We start from the raw sequence: 27,845 nt of genomic DNA on the forward strand, positions 1-27,845 counted from the left end.
GCTGGAGGGAGCTAGAAAGCACCCTGGGTGTCGGGGAAATCGCTCGCTTCTGCTCTGCTCCGCACCAGCCTTGGGCGCAGGGAGGCTTTCCTTGCGCTGCTGTTGAGCTTCATGTTGCCACAGCACAGTGGCAACCCTGAAAGCCCCGACCACATTGCAGTCGTGGCTGGCCCGTGAAGCGATGCTCACTGGCCTCGGTGCAAGAGGGCAGCTTCGCTCCCTCTGGCTGGCGCAAGGCGGATTCCCCTGCGTAAGAGCATGAAGGGTCCTCGTTCAGGGGTCGTGGTGTTGAGATATTTGCTCTGGAAAAGCTGCTTCCCTCCCCAGGTGACTGCGCTCAGTATCACGCCCAGCGTGGTCCGGCCAGAGCCCTGTTGCCACACAAGGTTCAGAGTTCCCAACTTAGTGCTTGCACCTATGGAGGTTGCTGAGACCCGAGAGGGACCTGAGAGAAAAGAGTGACAATTTAGCAAAGTCCTTTCAGGCCTGAAATCATGGCTTATTTTTAATGTTGCAGGTTGCAGTGCTGGTCTGGGACAGGGTAAGGGAAAGATCTGCCCTGGAAGAATTTATGGCCTGAGCAAAATAAACCCTCTCTTCACCTTATGGGATTAATAATGAAACTGCAAACGGTAGCTGAGATCAAAGGGCTGCGTTTTCCTCCCCGACGATGAATCTTTTCTCAAGACGATCATCCCCCCGGCTGCCCCTGCCCGCAGACCCAGGAAGAACCAGCACCATTTAACTCCAGCTCCCTGGGACAGGCACGAGCCATCGAGCACTGGCCCCGCGAGCTTTCCCCGCTCGCTCCCCACACGGTGCCGCCGGGCTGGCCCCAGCCGGGCTGTGCATTTCCCAGGGAATTCCCCATTTCAGGATTTCCTCTCTTAAAAGCAAACAGCAACGGACTGCTCCGGTAGGTGAAATCCTGGCGAGAGGAACACTTGTGATGTTGCACTTTGAATTAAGCCTTTTACAGGGCTGTTTGACAGCATTTTATTTGAAAGTTTAAAGCTTATTTGAAATGGAAAGTCAAACTTGCAGGAATGGAGCGGAAATGGCGTGGTTTGGGCCTCTGGAAGCTTTCTGCAGGTTGACTTCCAGGCAAAATTTTGTCTAAATAGACACGTCGTCGTACAACCCTGCCCGGGTTACAGTTTAACTCCCACGTGCAGACTCAGTATCTTCTGCTGCGGGGCAGCCGCCTCTGTGCAGCTCCATCCCGGGAGGTGCCGGCCTCGGGTCCCCGCTCGCCGCAGCAGCGCTGGGGCAGCCTCCCGGGAAGGACGCTGTGGAGCTGCCGGATAAGCTCCCAACCATCTTCCTGGTGCTTCCACATCATCTTCCCGGGGCTTTGTCCCAGCTCAGCACCGCTCCTGGCAATTTCTGGTATTTCTCGTCTTCCCGGGGTTTCTCATGTTTGGAGGGGGCTTTCTCTAAGGGTCACGTTTCTTCAAGGAAAGGTATTTTTTTCAGGGAAGCTTTCAGAACGGCAGGAGAGCAGTGCCGTGCATCGCCTTGGCGCTACGTGTGCGCAGCAGGACAGGGAGCAGGCAGCAGGCAGCGTCCCCGCCGGTGCCATGCCGGGGCTCTCGTCCCACAGGAGCCTCATGCATGTGATTCCTCCCCTCCCCAGACAAACCCCACAACCCTCCAGGGACAAACCCTGCCCTGTACAAGGTACTGCTGGGGTTGCTCTGCATAACTGGGGTCTAGTAGGAGGCAGGAGGCTCTGAGCTGCCTGACACATCCTCGGTGAGGTAAAGAGGTCAAAAAAATCCCCTTGAACCAGCATTTTGTGTTGGACTCGGCTCTCATCACTCTGCTCAGCAGTGTCCATGTTTTCATCAAGGGCCTTTTTATTGCCGTGTCCATGAGAAGCCCTTCCAGGAGCTGCAAGGAGCCATTTATTAACTTCAAGCTGCTTTTTTACTGAAAAACATAACTTAAAAATCAAACAAAAGCTCGCAGAAACATGAGAGCCGAGGAAGGTGCCCAGCTGGGGCAGGATGCCGAAGCGCTGGCCTGGGAGGGAGATTTCAGGCAGCAAACAAAGAGCAGCTGCGGCTTGGGATTTAAAAGGTGGACCTTGCAGGGCATCGTTTCAATCACGTGCCCTGTCTCCCTGCGGGGAGGGAATTTGGGTTATTTTGGGGCAGCTGGGCTGTGGCTGACCCCAAGCGAGATGTCGGAGGCGTCACCCTGTAGCCCGTAATGCCACCACATTTTCTGTAGCAGGGGTGAGATGATTTCCAGGGCAGGTGTTGAGCTCGAGGAAATTTCTCCCGCATTTGCGGCCAGGTGGGTACGTTGTGAAGTGGGTGTTTGGCAGCACCTCCTCTGCGGCTCAGCAAAAACTCTATTTGCCCTGTCCCTGCCACGCTGCCAGCCCCAGGGCAGCCAAAACTCCTTCTTCCTCCCGACTCGCAAAACCCCTTTCAGCGTGGGTTTGTTTCCTTTTTCCCAGCCTCTTTTCCCATGACCAAAGCCATGAGCACCGCAGAAGCCTAACAAGGAAAACCAACAGGAAGCAAATGGTGACCAAAAAGCATCAAGTTAGGAATATGCAGGAGGAAGGGGCGGTGGTGCGGGGCCGGGGGTCGGGCCGGGGCAGCATCCCGCTCACTCGGCACTCGGTGCCGCGCTGCTTGGCGTTCTGTATCAGGCCTTTACGCCAGGAAAAAAAACCTTTTGCTTTTCTAACGAGGATCGTTTTGATGATTTGCTTGTACCAGTCCTCTCTTCCCTTTTCCTTTTCTATTCTACTTTAATTTTTGTTAGAAATAGATGAGTAAATACCGTGTACGTTTGTGTGGGAGCAGTGGCGGTTTGTGGTTTTATGATTTTCCCCCAGCTGTGATTCATTGCTTTTTACATTTTTTAATCTATTCCCCCGCACCCCCCTCCTGCTTCTCCCTTTCTCCTGTGCAGCCCAGCAGCTGTCGTTATCAGTGAAATGACTTGACATTATTTTGCCGTACTTTGTTTCTATTCATTGATTTGTTGAATGAAAACTATTTATCCGGGACTGACACACGAGATTGGAGCCTTTCAAGAAGAGGCAACTCTGCGGTATAATTTTGCTCCGAAACAACCAGAGCGAGAGCTCCACATTAAAACAGCACGGCTGAAATCCCCGACCTCTCCATGCCGTGATCGTGCAGAATCAGTGGCTAAAAAACCTGCAGAGATATTTTATAGGACAAGCCTCTTTCCCTGGCTGGCCCCATGGGCGGCCCTGCTGGGCTCTCACTAGAGCCAAATTTGGGGTTTCTCTAGGGGTGGGGACGCCGGGAGGTGTGGGGGGGAAGCAAGTGGTATCTGGGTGCAGATGAGCCATTCCCCTCTGCAGGGTGAGCACAGCAGTGTCCGGGTGTGCTCCTTCACCTCCCCTCTTCTCCATCCCCTGTGAGCACATTCCCACTTCAGTACAGGGCATCCAGCAAAAATGACCCTCCGGATCCCTTCTGGGACTCAATAAGCCTGGAGAGAGGGTTGCACATCTCCAAATTTAGGTGCCTGCCTCGTCCCCGGTGAGAAACGATGGGCATGTGCAGGGAGCCCGTCCCTGCCAGCCTGCTTGCTGCGTTTTGTGCATTGATATTGAGGGTAATGCTGGATGTTGAGGTTGCAACATCCATGAGCTTGCAAGGTCCGCCATCGAGGCTGCAGCAGGTCTCGGGGTGTGGATGCTCATCCCCAGGAGGGCCGGTGAGATGTGCGGGCTAAGAGGTGCTTTGCATTGCTGGATGGACAGAAGTAGCGCCGGGAAATGCACCTGGTTTTTCCATTATTCATACTCAGGTCTCCAGGTTTGGGGTTTTTTAAAAGGAAAATTACAGCAGCCACTGGCCACTGTGATATTAGTTTAAAAAAAACCCCAAACCTGGGCACTGTCACCTAAAATGACAGAAGCTGGTTCCCTGCCAACACTGCTCAGAAAAAACCCACATCTTTCGCTCCATCAATACCATCCTCACAGCTTGAAGGACAGGTTTTGCCTGGGGAATACGCTCTTGTTTGTGGGATTCAGGATCCCTTTTTCCCACAGAGCCCTGGGTCCTTTCTCCCCCACACAATCAGCCCTCTTGCCGCTTTTCTTGCCTTTTCTTCCGCTGCTTTCCCACATTCTGTTCACACTTTCATGAATATTCAGAGGCCATTGGCCATATGAAGCTATTGAGAGCTCTTGTTAACACTCCTCCTAATGACATGCACCTTCAATAGAAAACAAAAACACAGATAAGAGCTTGTTAGCGGAGACCCTTGTTCCCCACCTAACAAGGTTTCCATTGACTCGGACACTTGTGGTGACACATTGCTTGCTCTCACTGTTGCCTCTTTTGATTTGTGGCTGGCTTTTACGGAGGGTTTTTTCTTTTATTTTTTCCTTCTTTTTCTTTTTTTTTTTTTTATTGTGCAGTTTTAAGCTAATTAAGAAAAAGGTCAGGTCTCCCCAAACAATGAGTTACGGTGCTACAATGAGCCCAGGGAGCAGCGCGCGACGCAGCCCCAATCGGTGGGCGACGGGCTCTCCTGCCGCACGCCGCAGCGCGTGGGAAAGTTGTGCCGCGAGTGGCATCGCTCTGCCCGCGCCGAGCAGAAAGAGCCGTAGTTGGGTCAAGAGGTGATTAAAACCCAACAAGAGGCTCTGGAAAGGGGCTGAGACCACCTGCCGCGGTTCCCAAGGGCTCTCCAGGTCCCAGCCTGGCTGGACATCCCCGGCGGACAAAGTGCTGTCCCCAGGGCCACGCTATGGGGTGACTCTTCCAAAACGCAACCAGGTTTCTGCGCTAGCATTGCCACGCTCCCAAGGTGCTCGCGTTGTTGCTCCCGATTTATGGCTGTACACGGAGAGCAGAGCCCCGTACCCACGTCCCCAGTGGCACCGTCTGCTGCGGGGCTTTTCCCTGGGACAGAAATCCCATCCAGCTTTGGCGACTCTTTTTTCCATCCTCCAGTTGTGCTTCGTCTTCCTCCAGCCGTCACCGTGGCTGCCAGGCTTTCATTAGGCTGGGCCCACCCATTCGATACCACAAGATTCCTCGCTTGTTGTTGTTGGTTTTTTTTGGCCACACCTCATTATTTCTGCTATTATTAGGCTCTCACAGCGTTGTTTGTCATCTTGTCAAGGCCCCCGAGTTTCTATGGATACTGCTCCCCTAAGTGGCCACGCCATCAATTAAGACAGCTTCGTGTCTGAACTCTTCCAGAGGACTTTGCGAAGATCCAGAGATAATTTCCCTGCAATGCTCTGTTCGTTAGAACTGCCTTTTCGGTAACGACTGCTCCGTTGGGTTTTCTAAGCGTTACCAGTCTCAAAGGCAGGATCATCTGCTTGGCAAGTAGAATTAGACAGAGGGTGACAGGACTTAATAGTAAACCACCAGATTTTATATATATATATATGGTAGGCTGTAATATATAAGCAATTATGAGATAACCATCATAGTGATGGAAGTAAAAGGCACCATCAAAAAAAAATCCTGCCATGGAATAAAAGGACATTTGCTTTATCGTGCTCTTTTGTGACTCTCTGGGAGGAAGGAAAGCCTCTTCTTTCCTTCTCAATGCCCAGCTTGAGGGTGGACGCTGGTACAAAGCTGAGAGGCTGCCGAGTATTTCTTCTGAAAATAAGACTGCTTGAAAATTTTCCAAATACAGCAATTAAAATTGTTTTCCCTATTGAAAGCAGCATAAGCAAGCAAAACGAAAGGCATATCTTTTTCAGTGGAAAAAGCAGGCGGAGGAAGATCGTGCTGGATTTATTGGGACTTTGCTGGGAAGGGGCTGAGCACACGGAGCGGCTTCACCCATCACCCAGCAGTTTCTCACTCTCCTCTCGATGTTTCTTCCACACCCTACATGTTTCCCTGGACAAATTTGCTTCACCTACTGAATTTCTTTTGCGGCTGATTTGGTATCTAACAGCCCTGTGAGAGCCGGCGTTGTCTCCGTGCTTGTGCCACCTCGTTTCTGCCCTCCCCGCAGGGGTGAGCAGGATGGGGACGTGTTGCTGGAGGGACGTGAACTGCTGCCCAGAGAGCACTCTGTCCCGCTCCCCAGCTCTCAGACAGCCGCATAATTTTTCTATGCCCTTCCGCAACCGTAAAATGTGGATATTTAATGATTTCTCAGAAATACCAGGAGGCTTACAGCCTTTCAGCTGGACAGTGGGCCTGAGTACTGTTTGCATATTTACTCTCTGGTGCGAATTAGTATCTGGGGGCAGGAGACAGCAGAGAAAAAGGCTTTGATTTGGATGTGAGTTTTGGCTGATGATTACAACCCCTCACATGCTCTAAACCAGTTTATCTATCCCTAGGTGGATGTGTGCTGCCAGCAGTGCTATAATATCCATTGAGGGCTGCCCAGAGGTACAAGGAAAAAACTCATACGTTATTAGCTAATACAGGAAAGTGATTCGATATGGGTCTCAGAAGCTGGAGTAGATAAATAGGATGATAAATGTTGGCATTAGCAGACGTGACTGACTCCTCTGTCTCTGTGATTTGGTAGTGCCCAGTAATTAAATAGTTGGAGTCTAATGTATTTTAAACTAGAGTCGCAGCCTGTAAATCACGGAGATTATGCTCTTCCCCGCTGTGCGCTCTCTGGGTCGGGAGGAATTTCCACTCCTGTGCCGCAGCTGTCCGCGGGCTCTGGCTGGGTATTGCATCAGGCGGGACTGGGAAAGGCGGCACCGGCCCCGCTGCTGGTCCTGGGCAATAAACCCATTCCCAGAGCCTTTCCATCCCAGCAGGGCTTCGTCTCCAGCCCCGGAAGGGTTCCAGCCCCGTGTCCTTTCCATTTTGGGTTGTCTCGCCTGTTCTGGCGGGAGCAGCTTCATGCCCACACGCACGTGCAAACGCACCTGAGATCACTGCAGACCCTATAAACCAGGGTGCAAAACACCCCGCAGGGACAATTTGCTCCCCAAACCCGTGCTGTGTTGCTGTGAGAGCATCGGCCCCTTAAGCTGCCCTTCCTTTTAGACATGATTTTCACTATTATTGTTTTTGATGATTCCGGTTTCATCACTGTATTTACACTGAGGTTTAGTTTCCTTTGCAGCCAGACTATGACCTTGTATTAAATTAAAATGTTTTGTCTTTTTTTATATATATAGGCTGGAAAGAAACCCAACTATTCCCAATGCAGCTTGAAGCTGCAGTGAAGTAAAAGTTACTTTTTATCTTTATACAAAATTAGTTTTCATTTCTCATTCTTTTATTGGCCAGACCTGATTCTTCTGCAGGAGGTTGGTTGTATTACGCAGAGTTTTTCCATTAACATTTAGCAAAGGGCAGATTTAAACATTTCCGTGCTGTTCAGCCATTTTACACCTTTTAACGCTGTTCCTGGATTAGCTCAGGCTTTTATTCGAAAATTTCTCTGCGATAACTCGACACACATTCAGCAGACATCGCTTTACAAGAGACCTGCTATAACGGCCCTGCCCACATGCAGAAATGCTGCCTGGAACCACAGCTGTGATAAACTCTATCCCCGCTCTTCCTGGATATAATTATTTTTAATAAAATCTATTTATGCCTCAAATTCTTTCCTCTTCCAGCTCATGCATTTTTAAATAAAACAAGTTAATTCTGCCGTATTGTTACAAATTATGGTCACTGAGGTCTGCCTGCTGTTCTGCACGCAGTGGCCACGAGAAACTTTTTTCCTCCGATGGAAGGATGAAGACGGTTCTCCTTCTGCTTTAGCTCAAACAAATGTTTCTTCTACTCTTTTTATTAGTAGAAGGTGGAGATCTTCAACCCACGGCCTGAAGCAACAACTAATATTGCTTGCAGCAAGATTGGCAGTAGGTTAACAACTGGTGAGCAGGAATTATTGGAGAGGAGTTTGTGTTTTGGAAAGTGTAAGCAATAACCCTCCCTGCCAGGCTTTGCAGGGAGTTTGCTCATCTGTAAATCATTCCGTGGCTTGTTTTCTCCATACGCTGTTGCTGTTTTGCCTTCCAGCTTATTTTTAGCCTGCCTGTTCCAGGTACCACTGTGATACATGACCCAGATAAACCCGAGGGACTTCACCCTGCAAACGGTTGTGCCTCGGCTGCCCTTGGCCAGCAGGAAGCCAAAGGACACGGGGACCTTCAGAGTCACCCGGCTCTGCGGTGGGCTGCCGTAGAGTTAAGGATCAGGCCTCTTTCCCAAGTCCCGCAGTTGCCTCCTGCTTTCCAGGCCGTCATGCTGCTCTGTGCCCCATCCTTTGAAGGGAGGCTGCTCCAGGGCCGCGTGGGTGGGATACACCGCAGGTTGCCCACGGACCAAAGGGAAAAAGTTTTACAAGCTGTTGCTGAGGGTTTAAATGAAGGAAGATGTGAGCCTGTAGCTTCCTCTGGAGACACGCTGTCGGACCAGAGAGGCCGTTTCGGTACAAGCCGGGGACGGCTAAAAAGATTTTGGTAAGTGGTGGTGTAGACCTGGCAGAGCTGCCGAACAGTAGTTGCACAAAGAAACACTGGGGAATTTTTTTTCCCGTGATGAAACATCTCTGGAAGGAATGAGTTCCCAGCCCTGGATGACCTACAGTCCTCAGCTTTGAAGAGGAATGAAAATGCCCAGATCCTGTCCCCCTTGGAGCTGGAAGTTTAGCTTTCCTCCTGTCTGGTCCCCACCTAACCAGAGTCCCCCCTCCTTCAGCTAACAGTGCTTTTGGTTGCTAAATGCTTTTCTTTTTTAGTATAAACACAAATGACTCCAGAGTGGTGGGTGAAAAGCAGTAGAAGCCACCTGATCTGATATAAAAGGGATCAGGATGTTTTAGCCGAACGAGCTGGTAAATGGAAAATGCAGCTGGATGTAGATGAATGCAAAACGATAATTGGGGGCAGTGAACGGAAAGAAGGTGTATAATAGCGGGGCCACGTAGAAAGTGTAACCGCCAGAGAGAGGAGGCAGGGGTTACTGTAAAAAGTCTTTTAAATGATCCACCTAACGCTGGCAGGAGTGGAATAACGTACCCCCAGACCCTGATGTACACCAGCAAAGGCAGCGGTGGGGTTTGCAGGGGTTTCCCGTGTAGGCAGCCAGCCCTCGGCTTTGCAGCAGGAACAGTAACCGTGGCCGTGTCGGATAAACTGCTCGTTACAGCACCTTTGCGCCGGCACCTCCTTTGAAATAGCAAAGAGGGGTCATTTCTCCAAGGGTGTTACAAACGTCGCTGAGTTAATTCATTGGCTTTTGTGCGTGTGGCGTGGCGAACAGGAAAGCAAAGGGGTTCAGGTTTGCCTGCAGCCGTCTTTTATGGTCCAATCAGCCAATCTTCTGTGTAACTATAATAAATCACGGCGACAGACACACAGGATAGCGTTGTCTTTATGTAACTATTCCATAAATTGCCCCATTTTCTCCCCTAGAAAGCCCTCCCAGTTCCTTCCCTTTTCTTTGCTGGAGAAGGTTGTTATCCTGAACACAATAAGACAAACGCGTTTGAAGAACTTATTTTGTAAGCAAAGGGTAAAGAGACGGAGCCTGCTCCTTTTTCCAATCCGCAGCTCTCGCGTGGCTGTTTGCTCCGAGGGGGGATTTGCAAAGCAAGGGAAACAATCTTACAGCTGGGGAAATCGAGCGTGAACTCCAGGACTGAAGCAAAAGCATCTCACTGAAAAGCCAGCCAACACAGAGCCGAGCTGCCAAGGGCGACGGAGGCGAAGGCAGCCGGCGGGCTGGGGGCCGGGTAATGGCAGGGGCAAGCGTGGTTTTTCCCTCCTCCTTTAGCTCTGCATTTCATTTCACCTGGGCTGTGGATCAGAGGCATCTCCTGTTCTCTGTGTAATTAGCTTCATCGCGGTATTTGGCTTCTCTGCAGAAAACCACTTCTTTTCCCCCCCCCCCCCCAATAACTTTTGAAACCCCACACGGCTGTGTGACAAAGAGTAGCTTTTGCATCTTTAAGTTGTCCCTGTGCAAGCGACATTTTAGGGCACTTTGGCTTTCCAGCTGCTGCAGATGGCACCCATCACTCAGCCCGACAGAGTCACCCTGCTGAGCAGCACAGAGGCACTTTCCAAACCAGCCCGGCTCCTTCCTGCAAACGGCACGCTTTGCCGCAGATTTACTTCTGAGAAGCTTTTAATTCTCTTCCCATTCCCATCCCCTGGCTAACCACTGCTTCAGACTGCTGAACAGTAAGCACGCAGACCGGGGCAGGTTCTGCCTGCAAGAAGCCAGATAAACTATTCTCCTGTGGGCACTTGCAGTTATAAAACCCACACAATTTGTGTACAGCAAGACTTTGGGGACCTCTTGGCTTGGCTAGTGTTTTGATAACCGAGCTTGTGTTGTTTCTCCCTCTCTCTGCCCTGTAGAAGATACTTTTTAAAAATACAGCAAGTGGGAAGGGGGAAAAAAAAAGACCTTTTCCCAACAAGGACATAAAACTTCCATCAAATCATCCATGTCACTAGAGACCCAAAGCTAGTAAGTCAGTCGTACATCTGTATAATAAACTCATTTATTAGTTTTTTATTTTAAGAGTCGGTGGTATTAATTAGATTGATATGGCCCATAAATCACGTGATTTGGCTGAGCCCTCAGATACTTGTAATTTAGATTAATACAAGTACAGCTTAATTAATCTTATTAAATCCTGGGACGAGCAATGTACTCTTTGCAGCATCCGGGAGTACATTACAGGGAAAAGGAGTATTTTAAGGTAACGCAGCTTCTTCATCGGAGGGTCAGATCGGCTCAGGTGGTCAGTCAAGGTATGAGAGTGGAGCTGCAGAAGATGCAACCCAAACCCCAGTACAACGCGCGAGGTGAGAAGCTAGACCTGCAAAGCCAGGCATCTCCCCAATATCACAAAGACGGGCCGCTTGCTGGGGCTCAGCGCCGAAGGCAGGGACGGTACAGCTGCTCTCTGAGACCTGGCAGCCAGGCAGGGCCAGGCGAGGAGCTGAACTTCACAACCTCACAGCAACTGCTCTGGTTTTTGGGAGTTGTGATCTTCTTTCACCGTTTGGCACCAATAAATGAACTCCCCAGAAGGTGAGTTTAAGCCGTTAGTGAGCGTAAGCTAGGGCCTGGTCTCCTTTGTGGTCACTATCTTGATTTTTTTTTCTCCCTTCAGTGCTGTTGAGAGGAGATAACGTTTCTTTCCAGGAGTGAATAATCAGTTAATCCAGTCTTCCTTGCCCAAGGGACTCAGCCCCTGCCAGACACGAGCTGCCCTGTTCCCCAGGGCGCTGCCAAGGAGCAGACCAGGACAAGCAAGCAGAGCAGGCTGATGCAGAGGTAAGTTGATGTGCCCCGTCCCAGACATACCCGCTCCACATTTCCCTTCCCAGCAAGAGTATTTCTCTGGTGATGTTTCTGAGTACTGCGTCATGGTTGCAGGGATTTTATTCTGGCTTGCCTCTACAGAGGGCTGAAGGCACCCTCCTGTGGGATATACGCTGTAGTGTGTTCTTGCAGGGATGTACCCATCTGCTTCCCAGAGCTGAAGGTTCCTCAACCTTTACCAGGCAAACAACACCAAATACTCGACCGGTGTTTCCATCTAGTTTTTTCCAGAATGGTCTGGGCTGACAGCTCTCAAGATTGATGTTCCCTGTCTGTACAGCCCAGACAGCTGCCGTGCAGCTTTCTCCCTACGCTCCTGCTAATTTGCCTTAATCCCGAGTTTAAGCGAGCTCCCCAATGGATAAGAGTGGAATTCAGACCCCGTGGTCCGCCCCAGCCTTGGTTTCTCTGTTGCCCACAAGCGGCCCACGTGGGACAGTGGCACAAGTCTGATATCTACACCAGTTCCCCAGAAGCTGGATGAAAACCCCTTCCAAGGAGACCACAGCACTCTTAGCAGCAGACCTTGTGGCCAGGGCTTGTGCAGCCACAGGTTGTTTCCATTAGGGTACATACGCCATAAAATATGTTTTCTTTAAAAGCAGGAGATAATGCTATTATAGCAGTTGGACTAATCTAATATTCTCCTTCATCTTCAAAAGGGAATTGCCTAAATAGCCAGAGAGAGACACATTTTATGAGTCCTTCTTAAGGCCTATCAATCAAACTTTCCAAGAAAGGCACTGATGCCCTTTTTGCTCACGAGAGAGAAATCAGATTCCCCACGGCCTTAGCCTTCAGCCTGCTGTAGGCTTGCAGTGTAATAGCTGCACTGCAAATGGTCTGGACAACCTTTTCTTCTACTGGTCTGGAGAAAAAACCCACACGGAGGAAACCTGTAAGAAGAGAGGGAAAACAGCCCAATTAGAGGCAATGATCTCTCAGCTCTCTGCCCTCTCTCCCCCCCTGGAAGAAGCAGCCGTAAAACAATAGCTTTATTTGTGAAAATTTTAATTGGGTAGTTCAAAGGAAGCAGCGGAGGCTCTTTTGATCTCTTAGTGTGTTTGAATGCCATGCTGCAACAGTGCCTGCTGGCCACGGCGGTGACCTCTTCTGTTAATTAGTGTTTATCTGAAATCGAATTAGCTTACAAGTGGGAGAAAGCAGAGTGAAAATCAGAGGATAATCATAGATTTGCGTGATCCTCCGTCAGAGGTGAAAGCAGGTCTTTGGCTGCTGAAGTTGACATTAAAATAACTCTGACAACATTACATTTTTGCTTTGTTTTTCTAATACTCTTCGCCCGATGGTACTATTTCTCTTACTAATACCCCGTGCTGCCTTCATCTTTGCTGAGTCTGCTGGTCCGCGATGCTCTTTGGAACTTAAACCATAAACCAACACCGAACAATGATGCATTATTTATAGCAGACCGAACGCTGTAAGGTTGACAATAGTGCAAAGCTTCTCTTTCTTGTGGTCAGTAATCCATAAATAAATACATCATCTATTTAGGTTTGCAGAACCGTCTGATGGATGGGAATAGCCTGCATTATACAACGAGGGCACCGAGGACGCTGTGAAAGCCAGCATCTGCTTTGGGTGCAAACTGGCCACTTCTGAGTAACGACGTTAAAACTCTTTATGTAGACGGGGGGGTGCAAGAGCTGCCCAGCCACCTTCCTGGTGCCCATCTGTGGGGCTCTCCGGAAGGTAAAGGGCAACAGGGCTTCTCGATGCAGGAATAGAAACGCATGAAAGCACCAGATTCTTTCTCTCCGTGTGAAATGTTAGCAAAGGACAGAATTTTATAGCTAAAACTATGGCAGGAGGCAGGTATATGGTCCCAGTTTCCGAGTAGAGTATAGCCAGAGACACAGAAGTCAAACATCTGTCCACCATGAACATCTGCAGACCTTCAGAGTGTCGGACTGGAATGAAATCCCATTCTCGGATCAGCTCCAGATCCCAAAGTTTCCAGAGTGCAGGAACGGCTTTATTCAAACCTCACCTTTTGCTCCTAAGCTAGCTTCAACTGATGCCAAGCTAAAAGCTGGACCTTGCTGCTTGCACACGCAGCGCGCTCATCAGCGTGGGGCAAGGCGCTCCGAAAATAACCCGGCGGCATTTACGCCGTGTCCTGGGGCGTGCACCGCTCTATTTTCTGGGGTTAGCCACAAGAGGGTGGCATGATGATGTGCACCAGGCAGCTTCCCTGCTTCGGCTGCTTCGCTTCTAGCATGGCATTTTATAGCCAGCTCTGTCGATCTAATAAAACTTCGGAACAGACCCTTGGTTTTGGCACATGAACACATTTACCGCTACAAAGGAGCCTGACGGGTGTTTCTGAAGGCAGCCTTGACTGTTCCCTATTCCTTGATGTTACATGTGTTCCTTATGCCTAAAACCAGCTTTAGTTAGCAGGTACTGTAGCAGCATATAAAATTTAGACTATTTAGGGATCAAAACTTTTATTGGTACTTGGTAACTGCTGTAGGGAGAAGTCCACAGACGTTGTTTATAAGCAAATATTATTTTTCATAGCCATGCATGTTTACAAGATAGTGATGTTCTTATGCAACTGCTTTATAACACATCGGGATGTTTCTAGTGGGTCTTTATTTGATTATAGCTGACAGTGAACAAGCTGGTTAACAAATGCATACAAAAAAGACTCACATCACAGCAAGGGAGACTAACTTAAATGAAACAGGTTCATTTCATCTAAAATCTACCGAGCCTGGATTGTCTCAGCACCTCCAGTAACCCAATCCAAGTCGCTCGAATAATGAATTGGCCGATGTGGCTCTGCGTAAGGCAAGTTAACATTTGGTTTTGCAAAGCCTCACTTGGGTGACAAGAGCCAGTAGAAGCAAGGAGTAGGGCACAGGGGACATCCAGGTAGCAATACAAATCGAAGAGACAAAAACCCCGGAAACACTCCAAGTTTTATGTGCAAAGCTTTATAAATGCTAGATTATTTTTTTTGCCTTATATTAACATGATAGCTTTCCATGTGTAGACAGATGGTGTGGATGCTCAGAATACACCTTTGCCTCACTGCTGTTTCACAGCCCAGCGCTCATCTAAATCAAAATTTCCCCCATCCTGGATTCTGCAAGGTGCAAAAATCTCGTGGCTTCGGCCGTATGGGCCAGGGCCCATCTTTGCAGAAATCCCTTTTGCCACAAACATATTTTAAATACAAGCTTCTGAAGCTCGTTACTTGCCATCTTTTCCTCTTCCATTCATTTTTTCTTTCTCCTAACAATGCACCTGCCAATATCTGCCCCTGAGCCCCATTTTAAGTACCATTTTCCATAGTTAATGTCACACTCTTGCTCCCTATCTATCTTTGGCAACTGCCGACCGCCTGCAGCAGGACCAGAGGAAGAGGGAAAGCCCTCCCTGGGTATAACAATAACACAACACCCATTCCTGGAAGAATGATGAGATAGGCTGTGTAATAAATATTTATAAGAGCAAGCGTAATGAAATGAATGTGTAGTACACCGAGGCTCCCTTAGGGTTTGGTCATCACATGTTTTTTTCTTCTTTTCTTTCTTCTCTGTGATACAGAATTGTCCTGATGTCCCTGGGTTGTCGAGCAAATTGCTTATTGTGTTGCTCACTTACACAATGCATGTTATTATGTGCAACCAGCTGCTCCTGTTTGGCATTGCTCGCACATACAGAACAGGAGGCTACCGTCACTTTTCTTGTCTGGAAGTCAATGTTCCCTCTAGCACCGAAGTTGCTGCCAGACCAGAAGAAGTCTGGCAACAAAGCGAGTCCTGGTGGTAAAGGGCCCTGAGAGACCCCTTTTCTGGGAAGATGGAGGTTGCAGTTTTGCAAGGAGGTTGAGCTGATCCAGCTTTGTGCTGCCGTTGAAAGCTTCCTCGTGTCTCTGTATATTCCCATTGCTTTCCTTGTACTGGCACTAAGTCTAACACCCCCTGGAGCAGGGGGCTGATTTTGTTGTTATTGTTGTTGCCAATTAAGTTTTCAGCACCATCGTCCCTCCTCTGTCCAGCTCTGGGCTCGTTCAAGCACTAGCACCATCACAAAGGAAAGAGCAGCCAACTCTTCTGGCAATTAGAGCAGCTTAAATCCATCATAAAATGTCAACCTCAGTGTTGCAGACCTGTCTGGAGTCAGGCAAGGTCAGAAACCAGAGCAAGGCTGTATTTGAGACAGGGAGGTTTAATCCTGCTTGGGAGAGAAAGAACCTAAGCACGGTCCCAAACACGTCTCAGGCACTGACCCCCTGCGAGCTGGGGGCTGAGTAGCTGTGGGCAGCACTTGATATCTGCCAAACTGGAGGGCACTAACCCCCGGGGGATGCTTTCAGTTAGAAGGGAAGCGCTTTTGAACAAGTGCATCCACAAAAGCTTCAACGTGCTCTAACTTCAGAGCTACAGGGTTTGGCAGCATGGGGGTTTGTGTCTGAGCTGCTGTTCCTGATCAGCGGTCGGAGGGAGCACGCTCAGCCTACGAAGAAAGTGCCTATTCCAAATTTAAACAGTCCTTTTCAGCGTAAATTGGATTAAGCTAAGAGAACATAAAGCAACCTTTGCCTGGAGTAAGAACATACTCGTCATGATTTTAAAAATAGCTATTCTGCTTTAAACTGCTGTCTCCTTCATTCCCACTGAACCTAGAACTGGGTTAATACCGTGCTGCCTACTTAATAAAAACACGCGATGTGCTCTGAATCTTCTTGTTCCTCGCTGCTTTCTCTGTGAAACGGCTTTTCCTGGTTCTTTGGTTTCTTTTACTTTGGGGGATCTTTCTGGGGAGCAAGTGTTGGTCTTTACCTGCTTTTGTTTACTGTCTTGCACAACCAGATCCTGGTAGTCCAAATCCTACAGCTGCCACCTGGAAGTGGACATGGAATGCTTAGTGTGGGTTTGGATTCAGAGCCCGGAGAAATGCTCGTTCAGAAACCTCTGTAACTCACGCAGCTGTGCTTCGAGGCCTCTCGCATCTATACCAACCTTTCAAAAGCACGGATCCCCCCTTGGCTACAGACTGGCTGCATGGGAGAAGCTCCCGCTTCCCCTAATGAGCTCTTTGCTGGGATCTTCTACAAACCGAGAGAGGTGTACGATATACTGTCCACATACCTGACTCACCAAAGATTTTTTCTGGAGCACGGAAATAATGTCTCCTGCAGGGAGAACACGAGGCTGGACTACAAACACCTGACACTTACTGCTGCTACTCTTTGCCACTCACACTTTCTCAGCTCTAAATATTAGAGGTCTGCAGCTATTGAAAGGTAGAAAGAAACTCCTCGGAGTCTGCAGCGCATAAGCGGGGGCTTTTGCTTGCCATAAGTATTGGGGCCAAAATGCCATTATCTGGGGAAGGAATGTCCCTTCTGTTGGCACAGGTCTGCTGTCACTTTGTTCTTTAGGGACTTACAGCCAGGGAGTTACCCGATCCTTCCTAAATCTACAAAGCAGTTCTTTCTCCAGGCTCTCCTTCCTCTGTAAGTGCTGCAAGAAGTCAGTTCACGCAGCGCAGGGCGTCCCTGCGGGCGGCTCGAGCAGCTAATGCCCACCCGGAGGTGTGACACCAGCAACGCCTCCCTGCAGGCACAGGGCCGGCTCCTGCGAACGCACGCGTCAGCCAGCGTTGGCTTAAGTTGTGAAGGAGTCGCCCTGTGGAAACGCTGGTTGTCGCGAGCTCAGTTTGTGCCGATGCGGGTGAGAGGGGTGGACGGTGGGGACTTGGTGTCACTCTCGCAGAGCACGCGTGTTGTCAGTGCGAAAGGAGCTGGTGCTCTGGGTCACGTTACTGGCACTTCCACAGTTCAGGGGCTGTTTGCTAAGCCTTTTCTATTTTTTTTTTTCTTTTCCCCAGGGATAGATATTCAAGGAATGTGTCTCTTGCAAGCTTAGGTTTGTCAAAATGCTGGTTTAATTCCTGTTCCCACTGACATGCAGGAAGAGAGAGAGGTGCCATGGAGGAATTGGGTAACACTGTAATGTCAGGCAGGGAGCAGAGACAAGAATTAGACCTGGGTCTTTTGATCTCTAGGCTAGTGCCTGCTTCTAACCCTGACCTGCTGGCAGGGAGCTGGGTCAATGCCTTAACACAGGCGAGTGCCATTAGCCAGAGCATGCAGTATTTTGCAGACTGCTAGCAGTTTTCATTATTTATCTTATGCCTGACTTTTAGGTAAAGGTTTCCTTGCTTAAAGGGAGGGAGAAATGTCCAGGATTTGAGGAAAAAAAGGGAAGGGGTGTGTCTAAAAGCAAACCACTGGCAGACAGAATGAGGAGTCATCGCTCTGTGGCCTCGTTAAAGCAATTTGACAGCACCTTTAAGACCACCTCACACAGAAAGAAGCAAGTGGGAAAGGCCCAGAGAGAAGGGAGAGTTTGTTAATCTTTAGCTCTGTGCTGGAGTAGTGCAGAGGGAGTGCGGCTGTTGCTATCTCCTTTTCTTTCTGCAGGGAGGTAAGTGCATGGATGGTGCAGGAATAGGGCTGATGGATTTGCCTTATTACCCACTCCTTCCCAGCGAGGTGGTGAGTGCCCCAATGCTCGGCAAAGCCTCCCTGCATGTCTCTGTCTGGGGCAGGGGGATGCTGGATTCCAGGGCTTGTCTGCGGTGATAGTGCCAAGTACTAACTTACACTTGCACAACCCATACACACAGGAAACCTGCTTCCAACCATGCAGCCTTTCTGGTTTCATTTAAGGTTTTTATAGTTCATTATACAAGCTAATAAATAGGAGGGTCTGGATTAAAAAGGTTTCTTTTTTCATATTCTGCATAGCTGGAGCCCTCTCTGCATGCCATACCGTTGTGATAAAACATCCCGGTGCAGCGGGCAGCCTCTTCTTTCAGAGGCCAAAACAGATTCCCTCCTGCCCGCTCCAGTTGCCTTCTGCTTGGTGCCAGCCCCTGCTGCCAAGAGGAGCTCTTGGTGTTGTTTGCTGTCAGGACTAAACCTGCACCTGCGGCTTTACACGCAGACGTGCAGCGTGACTTTGAGTCTGGGACCCAGCCAAGCCGGGGAGGCAGCGGCCTCGCTCTCCATCTTTCAGCACCCTTCATCTCCCCGACCAGTTTCCACTGTTTGGCTTGGTTTGGCTGCTGGATGGGTCCTGCCTCTCTCTGCAGGGACGGGGCGCGGGCAGGCTGCGCCATGTATTTAATTTGCTTTATTTTTTTAAAGACAGCTGAGAAGCACAGGCTAGGCTCTGATGCCTGGAAAGCCCGATGAACGATATACACCTGAAGGAGTTGTGCTTCGAAAGGGGCCCCAGCGGGGCTGCAAACCAATGGCGATATGGTCACCGCTGCCTTGCTTGCCTCGGCAGCCTCACCTTCTCCCCACGGACCCGGGTCTGTCCGTCTGTCAGGGAAAGCGGCGGGCGGCCGCGAGTGGGACGCCGCCGCGGGCTCCCGCAGCCCTGAGGGGACAGAGGGGCTGGCAGAGGTGCCCCCCCCCCCCCCCCACGGAGCACCGTGAGGGGAGAGGCGACGGCTGGCGGCAGCGCCGTGTTCTCCACGCTCACCTGCGGCAAAAAGGAAAAAAGAAACTAAAAAGAAGGAGGAAATTTTAATAAAAAAGCACGTAAAATGTTTATAATCCCCCCACCACGTTTGCCAGCCTGGGGAGCTGTCGGCCCGGCGGAGGAACCCCGCACCTGCCGCGGCAGCCCGGCCCCGCTTCCCCCCCTCAAGGAAACGGAGCCGCTCCCTCCGCCGCGGGCTGGCAGCAACCTGTTGGTCCCGCCGCTGTCGGGGAGGGCGGGAGGAGCCCCTCGGCTGGGCTCGGCGGCGAACCCGCTGACAAAGGCGGAGCAGCGGCAGAGCCAGGGCCGCCCCCGCCCCCGGCAGCGGGGCCCGGCGGCGCCGGCGGGCAGCGCGGGGCTGGGGCGCTCGCACAAGATGGCGGTGGGGCGGCGGGAGAGCGCGCTCCCCTCTTAGATGCGGCCGCGGCGGCCCCTGCTCCCGGCGCCCGGCGGGGTTTACATGGCGCTGGAGGACCTGCTTTGTCTCTGCTTCTCCGCCCTCGCCGTCCTGGCCGTGCAAGGTGGGTGAGGAAAGAGGGGGTGGTGTTGGGGGGTGTGTGTGTCGGTGCCTCCGAGCCCACGGACGGTCGCGGTCGTGCGTGGGGCCGCGGCGCCACCTGCCCTTACACCGCGCCCCACGCAGCCGTGGGCAGCGGCCGGCTCCCTGCGGGGATGCGCTGCCCGGCCGGGACCCTCTCCTCATCCCCCCACAGCAGCCATCTCCCCTCCCTTAGTCGCCCTCTCCCCCCCTCAGTGACCGCTTCCCTCATCCCTTGTGGCCATTTTCACGCCCCTCTCTCCATCCCCTTCTCTCCCCCATCTGCTTTTCCTCCCCCTGAGCCGGGCGACGGCCCCACTCGTGGCCTCAACCCATGTCTGGACGGTGCCTTCTTTGGGGTCAGCTCTGGGGGTGACACCAGGCGCCCCCCCCGCGGGGAGCCCCCCTCAGAGGGTTGGGCTGGGGAGGGGTGAGCGGGTCAGCAGCAGCGACCCACGGGCCTCCTCTGCCTTGCAGCGGCAAGTTTCCTCCGGAGGGACGGCTGCTGCGCCAGGCCGGCTGGGGGACGAAGTGCGTGTCTGGCGTGGGGCTGGCCCAGAGCAGGCCCAGGTGTCTGGCAGGGCCATGGTGGGGACCCTCGTCTCCCCTCGCCCCGCTCCCACCAGCGCAGGATGCACGGGTGGGCAGACGTCCCGTTGGTCAAGGAAGCGACCCAGGAGTAGCCGTGCTCCTCGCGCCCTCCGTTTTGCAACGGTTACGCAAACGGCTCCGTGCACGGGCACACGTACGCCTGTCGCGCTCGCTGACTTTCTGCGTTCACCATCAAAGTTTGCATTGAGGGTCGTTGGAGCTGCGGACCTTGGGGTGCGTGGTTTGCTCCCTGTGTGAGCACAGACCCGCAAAACCTTTTGTCTGCATCCCCGAGAAGGGGTTGGAAAGGTGTAGGCTGGAGGAGCTGCACCGAAAAAACGTGAGCTCTGTGTGTGCCCTGGAGTTGCTGGTGTTTAAAAGAGCCTCCTGAATGGGGGATCGTGGCAGAGGAGCCATCCCGATGTCATTGTACATTTTTATTCCTTTTTATGGTGCATTCAGGTTTGCAGAACATAATAATGGCACAAAGGATGTTTAGTCTTTATGGCTTCAGTAATAGCCTTTTGGGGGAGAATACAATGTGGTGGATGGCTGCAGGGTTGTTTTTCTTTTTCTTTCTTTTTTCCGAACATTGTGATCTCCCATAAGGGGTAGGTTATCATTTGATGTAGGTGCAGCATTACAGTGTAGAAATGAATAACAGTTCATGTAAATGGCCCGTTGTCGTCAGTGCGTGTGGGTTTTTTTAGATGGATGGCAGTCTGTGACCCCACCAGCAGATGAACGGGTGAGCTGGGGCGGGTGGGAGCTGTATCTCTTGTGTGTTTGAGCAAACAGCTAAGTGGATCCTGAGGCTTGTAATGGAGAACAACGATTTGAAAAAAAAGAAAGAAGGGAAAAAGGGGGGTGGTGGAGTGGCTGTTGGTTTTCAAACCCACTTCAACAAGAAAACTTCAGGTGCTTTGTGGGCATTTGCAGTTGTGGCTTCTCTGCTTTTTTTGCAAGCAATTAGGCAACTAGTGAAAATTGGAAAATTGTTTTCTAACAATGGGCCACTTATTGCGTAGAGCTAGTGAGTGCCTCTGCACAGGCTGTGGACGTGCTGCTCGGTCCATGCGGATGTGCTTTCCAACAGGTGGGTTTGATTCTGAAAAGAAAAACATGGTCTTGTTTCAGTCTGAAGTTAATTTGGCAGAGGGTTGAAATGGTTTTGGGAAAGTCTGCATTTGATCCCAAAGCCCACATGTTTTGATCCAAAGTTCAAGCCTTGCTGGGTATGAAATACTTAGGAGAGAAGTAGACTGGAAAACCTCCCCCCGCTCTGTGGATTTGATGGAAGCCGTGCCAGTTTACACTAGCTGGGGATGTGATCCAGTGTTTTGAAAGCTGCCTGCCTGTCCTAATTTGAGACTGTTTTCCCTGCAGTAGCGGGAAGGGGTTTAAGAAAAAACCAAACCAAAACAACCCCTTTTCAGTTGGCTCTGGCAAGGGGGTTGTGCTGGTTGCTTTCCGTGGGGCTCTCCGCAGGGGATGTGTTGGTGGGAAGTGGGCTGAGCTTTCCATCCGAGGGATCAGCTGAAATCCATCTGGGTTTATGTCATTTGGATTTGTGGTTGAGTCCTCTTGCTGCGGAACAGATTTCCTTTTTCGACATCACCTAACTTTAGTTCTGATTTGTTTTATCCTTCCTGTCGCATTCAGCCTGCTGCGTGCAGTTAGTGCCTTTGCCTGGGGAAGTCAGTGTTGCCATTGTTCGGGGATCACGCGTCTCTGCTGCTGCGGTCGGCTGCGCTTCGCAGGACGTCACCTGCATGCAGATCCGCTTGCCCTGTTGCCTGTGGTGTTGCAGTGTCGCCTGGCCATGGGCTGGGTCGCAAGGAGGCAGGACAAGTGGTGCAGGGAAGGGCTATTTCTTACAGACCCCAAGAAATGGGGGGCACCGACAGTGCCAAACACTCATGCACACCATGTTAGTGAGGTTTTCCCTGTATCGTGTTTCCGGGGGCAGGTTTCTCGCGTGGGAGCTTGCTGCTGTTGTGCTGTGACTGTCATGACAGCCAGTCTCCCAGCCCTGATGGCAGAGGCTGCTTCAAAGGGGCGGAATGTTTCTGCTGGCATTTCTCTGTTTCTCTTCTGGTGTGTGAGGCTGAACGAGAAACCTCTTGGGCTCGGTTCTGTTTTTTCCCTGATTTCCCTAGCTTTTTCCTTCTCTTTCTTTTCTGTGCACTCACCTTTGACTACACTGAAGTCCAAAGCAAAGCAGAACCTGCTGATTTTCCAATGTCTCCCCCCTTTCTGCCACAGACTTTTCTCCTGGTAGCTGTAGAAAGTTTGATCTGCTGCAGGGGGCCCCACACGGGATGGGTGTATCGCTGATGGTACACGAGCCGCTTCGGAGTGGTGCAAGCAATAATTTAAAATGAAAATGTTTGGCAACCTGCCTTCCCCTGGGGAAGAAGGGAGACGATTCTTCCTGTCTGCACGCTTGCAGCCTGATTTGGAGCTGGAGGCAGCTTTTGTGGTACAGCACACGCCTCTGTGCATCGGGGGCACGAGAGCCACCTGCGTCTGAGGACTGCTGGGGTGGGCTGCGTTTCACCGTGGCATAAGGGCCGTCGCGCTTGAGTGCCCCCTGTGATCCTTGGGCCAGTTGCTTCATCTGCTCTGCTGTCCTCAGGGCCCATATTTAGGCAAAAATAGAGATGCTTTGCAATTCTCGCTGTCAAAGGTGTTGAGAGGAGAAAATCTGTCAATGAGTGTTCAGCATGTGTATGATCTTCGTCACTACAATGTACAACTACCCCGAAAGCAGGGTGCTGCGTTGTCCCATGTTGGCTCACAAATTTGTGATTCCTGATACGGTATTGCTTGCCAGGTGATTTGAACTGTACCTCTCTTGGAGCTGTCTTCCCAAAGGCTGACTCTTCTCCCAGGGAGAAATACAGGTGCTTGTGAACCAGTCAGGACATTCACGGTGTAAGAGATGCTGCTTGCGTGATTTACATGCTCCTCTCCTGTTTAAATGGCTGCTGGGCCATTAAGCCTAGTCATGGTTATATAATTAAGACGGGAATTAATATTTAATCTGATTGTAATTTGTTGCTGGAATCCATCCCAAACTGTATCTCTGCATGAGGTGAGTGGGTACCTGAGGGAAAAGTGAGGCCAGTGTTGCACAGAGGGGATTTTCTGCTTGGACACTGAGAATTATAGGCCTGCCTTGGGTGATGGCAGAAAACCTAACCTTTACAAACCCAGAGTGATCATAGTCATTTTGTTATCTGTAGGAAGCAAATGTTTGCTTTATAGTCAGCTGTAATACTGGAGGGGATATGGTAAATCCTTGTTATCAGTATTTGCCAAGTGCACGTTGGGCCAAAATCAACTCTGGTGCAATTTCTTTTGGAGAAGAACTGGGCCCACTTGTCTACAGTATTTTTAGCCTGGTCCTCTAAGGAGAAGGGACTTACGTAGTCATGCTGTCTGGTTGTCAGTCGATCTCCTGTTCCTTTTCCAAATAATTTTAGGACCTGCTGGTCAGTCATAGCTAGTGTGGATATGGAGAATTCAGGGTTTTTTAAATTAAGTGATCAAGTAGGGGAGAGAGATGCAGTTTGGGCTTAAGTAGAGGTGCTGGAAAACCCACCTAGGGGAGGAACCTCAAGTTCCTCAGCTGCAGGAAGAACTTTGAACAGATCTTGCACCTTGTTCGGGTAGGACAGAGTAATCCAGTCACAAGAAACAAAGCTGCAGGAAATCTCAAGTCCTTGTATCCACTTGATTATTTTGGTTTTGAAGTCTTCAATGCTTGAAAACATGCTGTTTTTTTATGGTTACGCCAGCATTCTCATCACAGGGCTAGGTAGCTGTTTTGCTTTCGTCTCTTACTGGGAAAGTGTTTTCCAAACGCAGGACTTGGAGCTGCTCTGGACATTGGCTCTTTCTGTTGTCTTTGTGTTGGTCACTGGCTACCCCTGCCTCAGTTTCCCAGTTTGTTCCAGCTGGGAGCATATCTAACACTTTCCTGTTTGCAGGTGTCGAGATACTTTGCTTGTGAGTGTGGGTCATGGTAGTTCTCCTTTGGATGTGTTTTCGTTCGTGCCCTTTGGTGTCTCTGTTTGTCAGATCCTCTCCTGCTCTTAATCCATGGCATCCTGCTGTTGTGATATGGGACTGCTTTATCTGAGAAGTCCAGCAGGTGCAGTGTGTTATCTCCATGAGTAATAAACATTCTCTGTGGTGGTTATGATAAGCAATTACTGTACTCCACTGAAACTTTCATATCAGATGTTCTGAAGTTATTTAAAAATCTGTATCTGCATTTTAAATACAATTGCCTGTTACTGCCATATTAAATTCAGCTGAGCTATTGATAACCTGTTTTATTCTATGCTTTCTTGTTTTTTAGTGTTGTAATTTTTTTTCAAGATCTCTCGTGGATTTCTTGCGGACAGGTCTTTAATACTAAAGGTGTGTTAATGAAATGTGAGCGTCCCCAGAGGTTGCTCTCATCCCAAATTGGTGGGAGACTTAAAATCTAGTGTGTGAAGCTATTGTATTTCTGCTCAGTCTGTTGTGGGAGTCTTTCAGTCAGTCTGTCAGTCTTTTTCTGTCTGACTTCTCTGCTCACATTACCTGCTTAGGTCTTTGAACCGCATTCCCTTTGGAGTTGGGGTGCCTTAGCACCTTGTTAAATGTAAAAATTTGGGAAGTTAAGCCGTTAAAATGGAACTCCAGGGAAGGGTGGTGGGATGGCAGAACTTGGAGCAGAGGTGGAGCAAACCTGGGATGCAGAAGTGAGACCAGGCTGACAGCGGGTTTGGGGGGATGTGATAGAGTCCTGCTTTATGTTTCATTGTCTGTGCTTGGAAATGTGCATTCTTGATAGTTTCTAAATTGACTGTCGATAGATGATCAAGTTAATTGGTGTGACCAAAAAGGTCATTACTTAATGGGATGGATTTCCCATACTGTGTTGTGTGAATATGCTGCGGGTTTTGGCAAAACCTGGCTGTTCATACACTCAGGACCTCGATAAATCTTCTTTTTCAAAAGCATCAGCAGTGCTTACAGATTTTAAAATTACCTGTAGTTTTGCACTTATTGCAAGACTGTCCTCTCTGTGTCTCTCAGCTGGCTAGTTTTGTCCGATTTGCAGAATGGGTGCATATATTTTCCAGACAAAAGTGGAATTGTGCCTGATATTACAAGAAAACTAGTCACGTGTTCACAGATATTTTTTTTGCTTTTTTTTTTTTTTGTTAGTGCAGCTGAGAAGGCTTTTATGTTCTTTTGGAAATGTTTGTCCCTTTTTTATTTCTTCTTTTTTTTTTTTTTTTTTTTTTTTTGGAGATGGTCTAGTGAAAAACTCCTTGCTTTCTCCAGGAGCTCCGTGCTCCTTGTAGTGCTGGTGTGATGTGTTGTTGCCTTTCTGGAAATATTGCTGCTTTAAAAGGATAATGTGTAGTCCTCTTAATCATGTTGACCCAGAGGGACCGGGCTAGTTGCAGCCCATTTCTGTGCCCTTCCAGTCCTGCTCGCTTGTTTGACTCCTGGCAAAGCCCTGGGAGAGCCTGGAAGAAGGAGACGTGGAGCTTTTCATGACAAAAAAAGACAAGGGTCAGGGAGGGCAGAGAGTTACCAGATGTTCAGGCTGATGTTCAGGGGGTTTAGCCTGTGGTGTTGGGATGGGACCTGTCACTGTATGGGAGATAAGGCTTGTGTACAAGATGCTGGGGCTTATTTGAGGTTATCTTCAGCAGTGGGGTAAGAAGCGTGGCATGGGGTGGAGGATCTGGGGCTGCCAACTTGATTCCATTATTTCCTGCTTGATAGGTATTTTTCCCCTCCACAGAGGTTCAAGCAGCCCTGCTGTTAGAGAATTCAGGTTGTCGTAGGAAGGCGATCATACGCTCCACAGGTTTGTGCACTTGCGAAGGCCCTACGCATTTTTGCATAGCAAGGCATCTTGGCAAAATACACATAAAAGGGGAAAAAGAAACCCAGCATCTGATTCAGTACCAGCTCCTTTGCTGGGTTGGCAAAAATTGTTTAGATCCTCCTTCCCAAGAATGATTTTGTAAACATAATACTGCCTATTAGCCATGTAAATTACTGTCATTGGTGGCAATTGTTGTGATGGAAAGATAAGTGTCTTGAAACTCCGGTTTGATTTACCCCTCCTAACCGCCCGCTGCCCCCCCCCCGGCTTGCTAACTAGTTGTTTATGTCAGTGCTGATTGTGGCTTTTGTCAGAGAAATCAAAATATTGATCAAAATTATTTAGCTCTGTTTTTCCTAGGTCACAGTAAACACAACTTTTTTTTCTTTTTCTTTGTACTCTTTTTCTCTGTACTGAAAACAAAGCAAACCTTTCCTTGAGATGAGCCGTACGTTCCCGAAGTCAAATGTCATCTGCTTGAAGAGGGTCCTTAGGAGCAGGCTTCATATCTGGAGCCTTTCCTCAAGAGTCTGTCAGTTGAAAATCTGGCTAGCAGCATTACCACAAGTACTATTGTGGGGTTTTCTTTACGTGCAAAGTGGGGAGAGAAGGAAGTTTCTCCCAGCTGCTGGCAGAGAATAGCTTTCCATTTACTTAACGCTTGTGGCTGCTGCCAGGATTTTCTGTTTAGCAGCAGAGGGAGTTAAGTGCGAGGTGAAAGGCTTCAGTAACACTTCAACATCCGGGCACGAGGCTGAGCTGTCAAATAATTCTTCTCGCTCTTTTTTTTTTATACCGGTCAACGCACTTGGGTAGTTCCGTAGGTTTAAGGCTAGTGAGGTTGTGCTGCCTTCATGTGTACTGCGGGAAGCTGAGGACATTTCTTGTTTTGGGTTTAATGGTTGTGCTTGAACAAGAGCATCTCTTAAAGAGCAACAGCCACTGCTGACATAAAAATGTCTTGTGGGTGCTTGTCTGTCACAGCCCTTCAGTAAGCTGGTTTGATGTCCTCACTTAGTAATGTGCACGCTCATTCAGTCTGAATTTGCCTAGCTGTGGATTATAGGTGTACATGAAGACAGGTACTGGTATGAAAAGCCTCCCTGTAGGTATGTGTACACTGACTGAGTTTCCTGGTAACCTGCTCTTTACTGAGCTGAATATGTGCAGGTCCTTAAGTCCTTCATCTGTTTTCCATCCCTTAATCTCAGGCTTCTGTAGCTGACACTAGTGCAAGTTAAAAGCCCTGCTTTTCTCAGCAGTTAGGGGTTTGCTCAGCAGAGATGTCGTCTTACCTACTTCAGTTCAGAGCCCGACTTTGCAAATCTGGACCCTGCGAGTCCCTGCGGGCACCTGTTTCCCCATAGCTCAGCGCAGAGCTGCTGTTCAGCTTGGACAGCCGGTGCTGGATTTGGTTTTCCAGATGGGATGGGATTGCAGCCAAGCAGAGGGAAAAGTAAAGAAACCTTCAGCTCAGAGAGCACCTTTTTGGTGAGCAGCTGAGCTGTTGCCGAGGCAGATTTCTGATGTTGGGGCAGGACGATCGCACGTGGGAAACCAGAGGAAGAATCAGGATGGGGCGTGTATGTGCAGCTTCCATATAGCTTTTAAAGAGAAAGGCTGCTGTCTAAGATGGAATTGTACCATATAGTTACAGTTGCTTACAAAAATGCTATCTTAGTCTTACAGCAGCTTCCACCAAATAACATCTCAGCCATGTCCTCCAACAGCGCTTCAAGTACAGGTGGAACGTATGGAGCTTTGCCCTCTTCCACTCATAAAGATGCCTCCGGCCTTTTTCACATGGCCTACACAAGACGGTTTTTATTTTCTTGTGTAAATGTCTCCAGCCTCTGCCCAGCTGTCTCCACAAAGCAGCAGTGAGCCTTTAGCAGTAGGAAACCAATTGCAGAACTTCTTGGGTTTTGGTTCCCTGCTGTATGACACACGAGGGGCTTCGGGTAACCCTT

At 49.8% G+C, this 27,845-nt stretch overlaps 1 protein-coding gene and 1 long non-coding RNA gene across 4 annotated transcripts in view; both read left to right on the forward strand.

The window, feature by feature from the left end:
- Positions 1–1,154: 1,154 nt before the first annotated feature.
- Positions 1,155–16,038, forward strand: LOC135314261 (uncharacterized). 2 transcript variants are annotated; one of them, XR_010373701.1, is made up of 4 exons: positions 1,155–1,389; positions 1,477–1,680; positions 11,098–11,261; positions 14,889–16,038. It is a non-coding gene; the product is annotated as an uncharacterized LOC135314261 (long non-coding RNA). The 2 variants fall into 2 exon arrangements; XR_010373700.1 differs by lacking the exons at positions 11,098–11,261; positions 14,889–16,038 and adding an exon at positions 2,468–2,980 and having other exon boundaries at positions 1,166–1,389.
- A 3,036-nt stretch (positions 16,039–19,074) lies between these two features.
- Positions 19,075–27,845, forward strand: part of IGDCC4 (immunoglobulin superfamily DCC subclass member 4) — a 97,267-nt gene continuing 88,496 nt past the window's right edge. Inside the window, exon 1 of one of the 2 annotated variants that reach the window (XM_064456081.1) lies at positions 19,075–19,365. In XM_064456081.1, coding sequence (XP_064312151.1) covers positions 19,260–19,365 — 106 coding nt within the window. In that variant the 5' untranslated portion in view covers positions 19,075–19,259. The remainder of the gene's footprint in view (positions 19,366–27,845) is intronic. The other variant, XM_064456080.1, reaches the window with a different exon arrangement.

This window comes from Phalacrocorax carbo, chromosome 7 (genome assembly GCF_963921805.1).
Source record: "Phalacrocorax carbo chromosome 7, bPhaCar2.1, whole genome shotgun sequence".
Classification (NCBI taxonomy): Eukaryota; Metazoa; Chordata; class Aves; order Suliformes; family Phalacrocoracidae; genus Phalacrocorax; species Phalacrocorax carbo.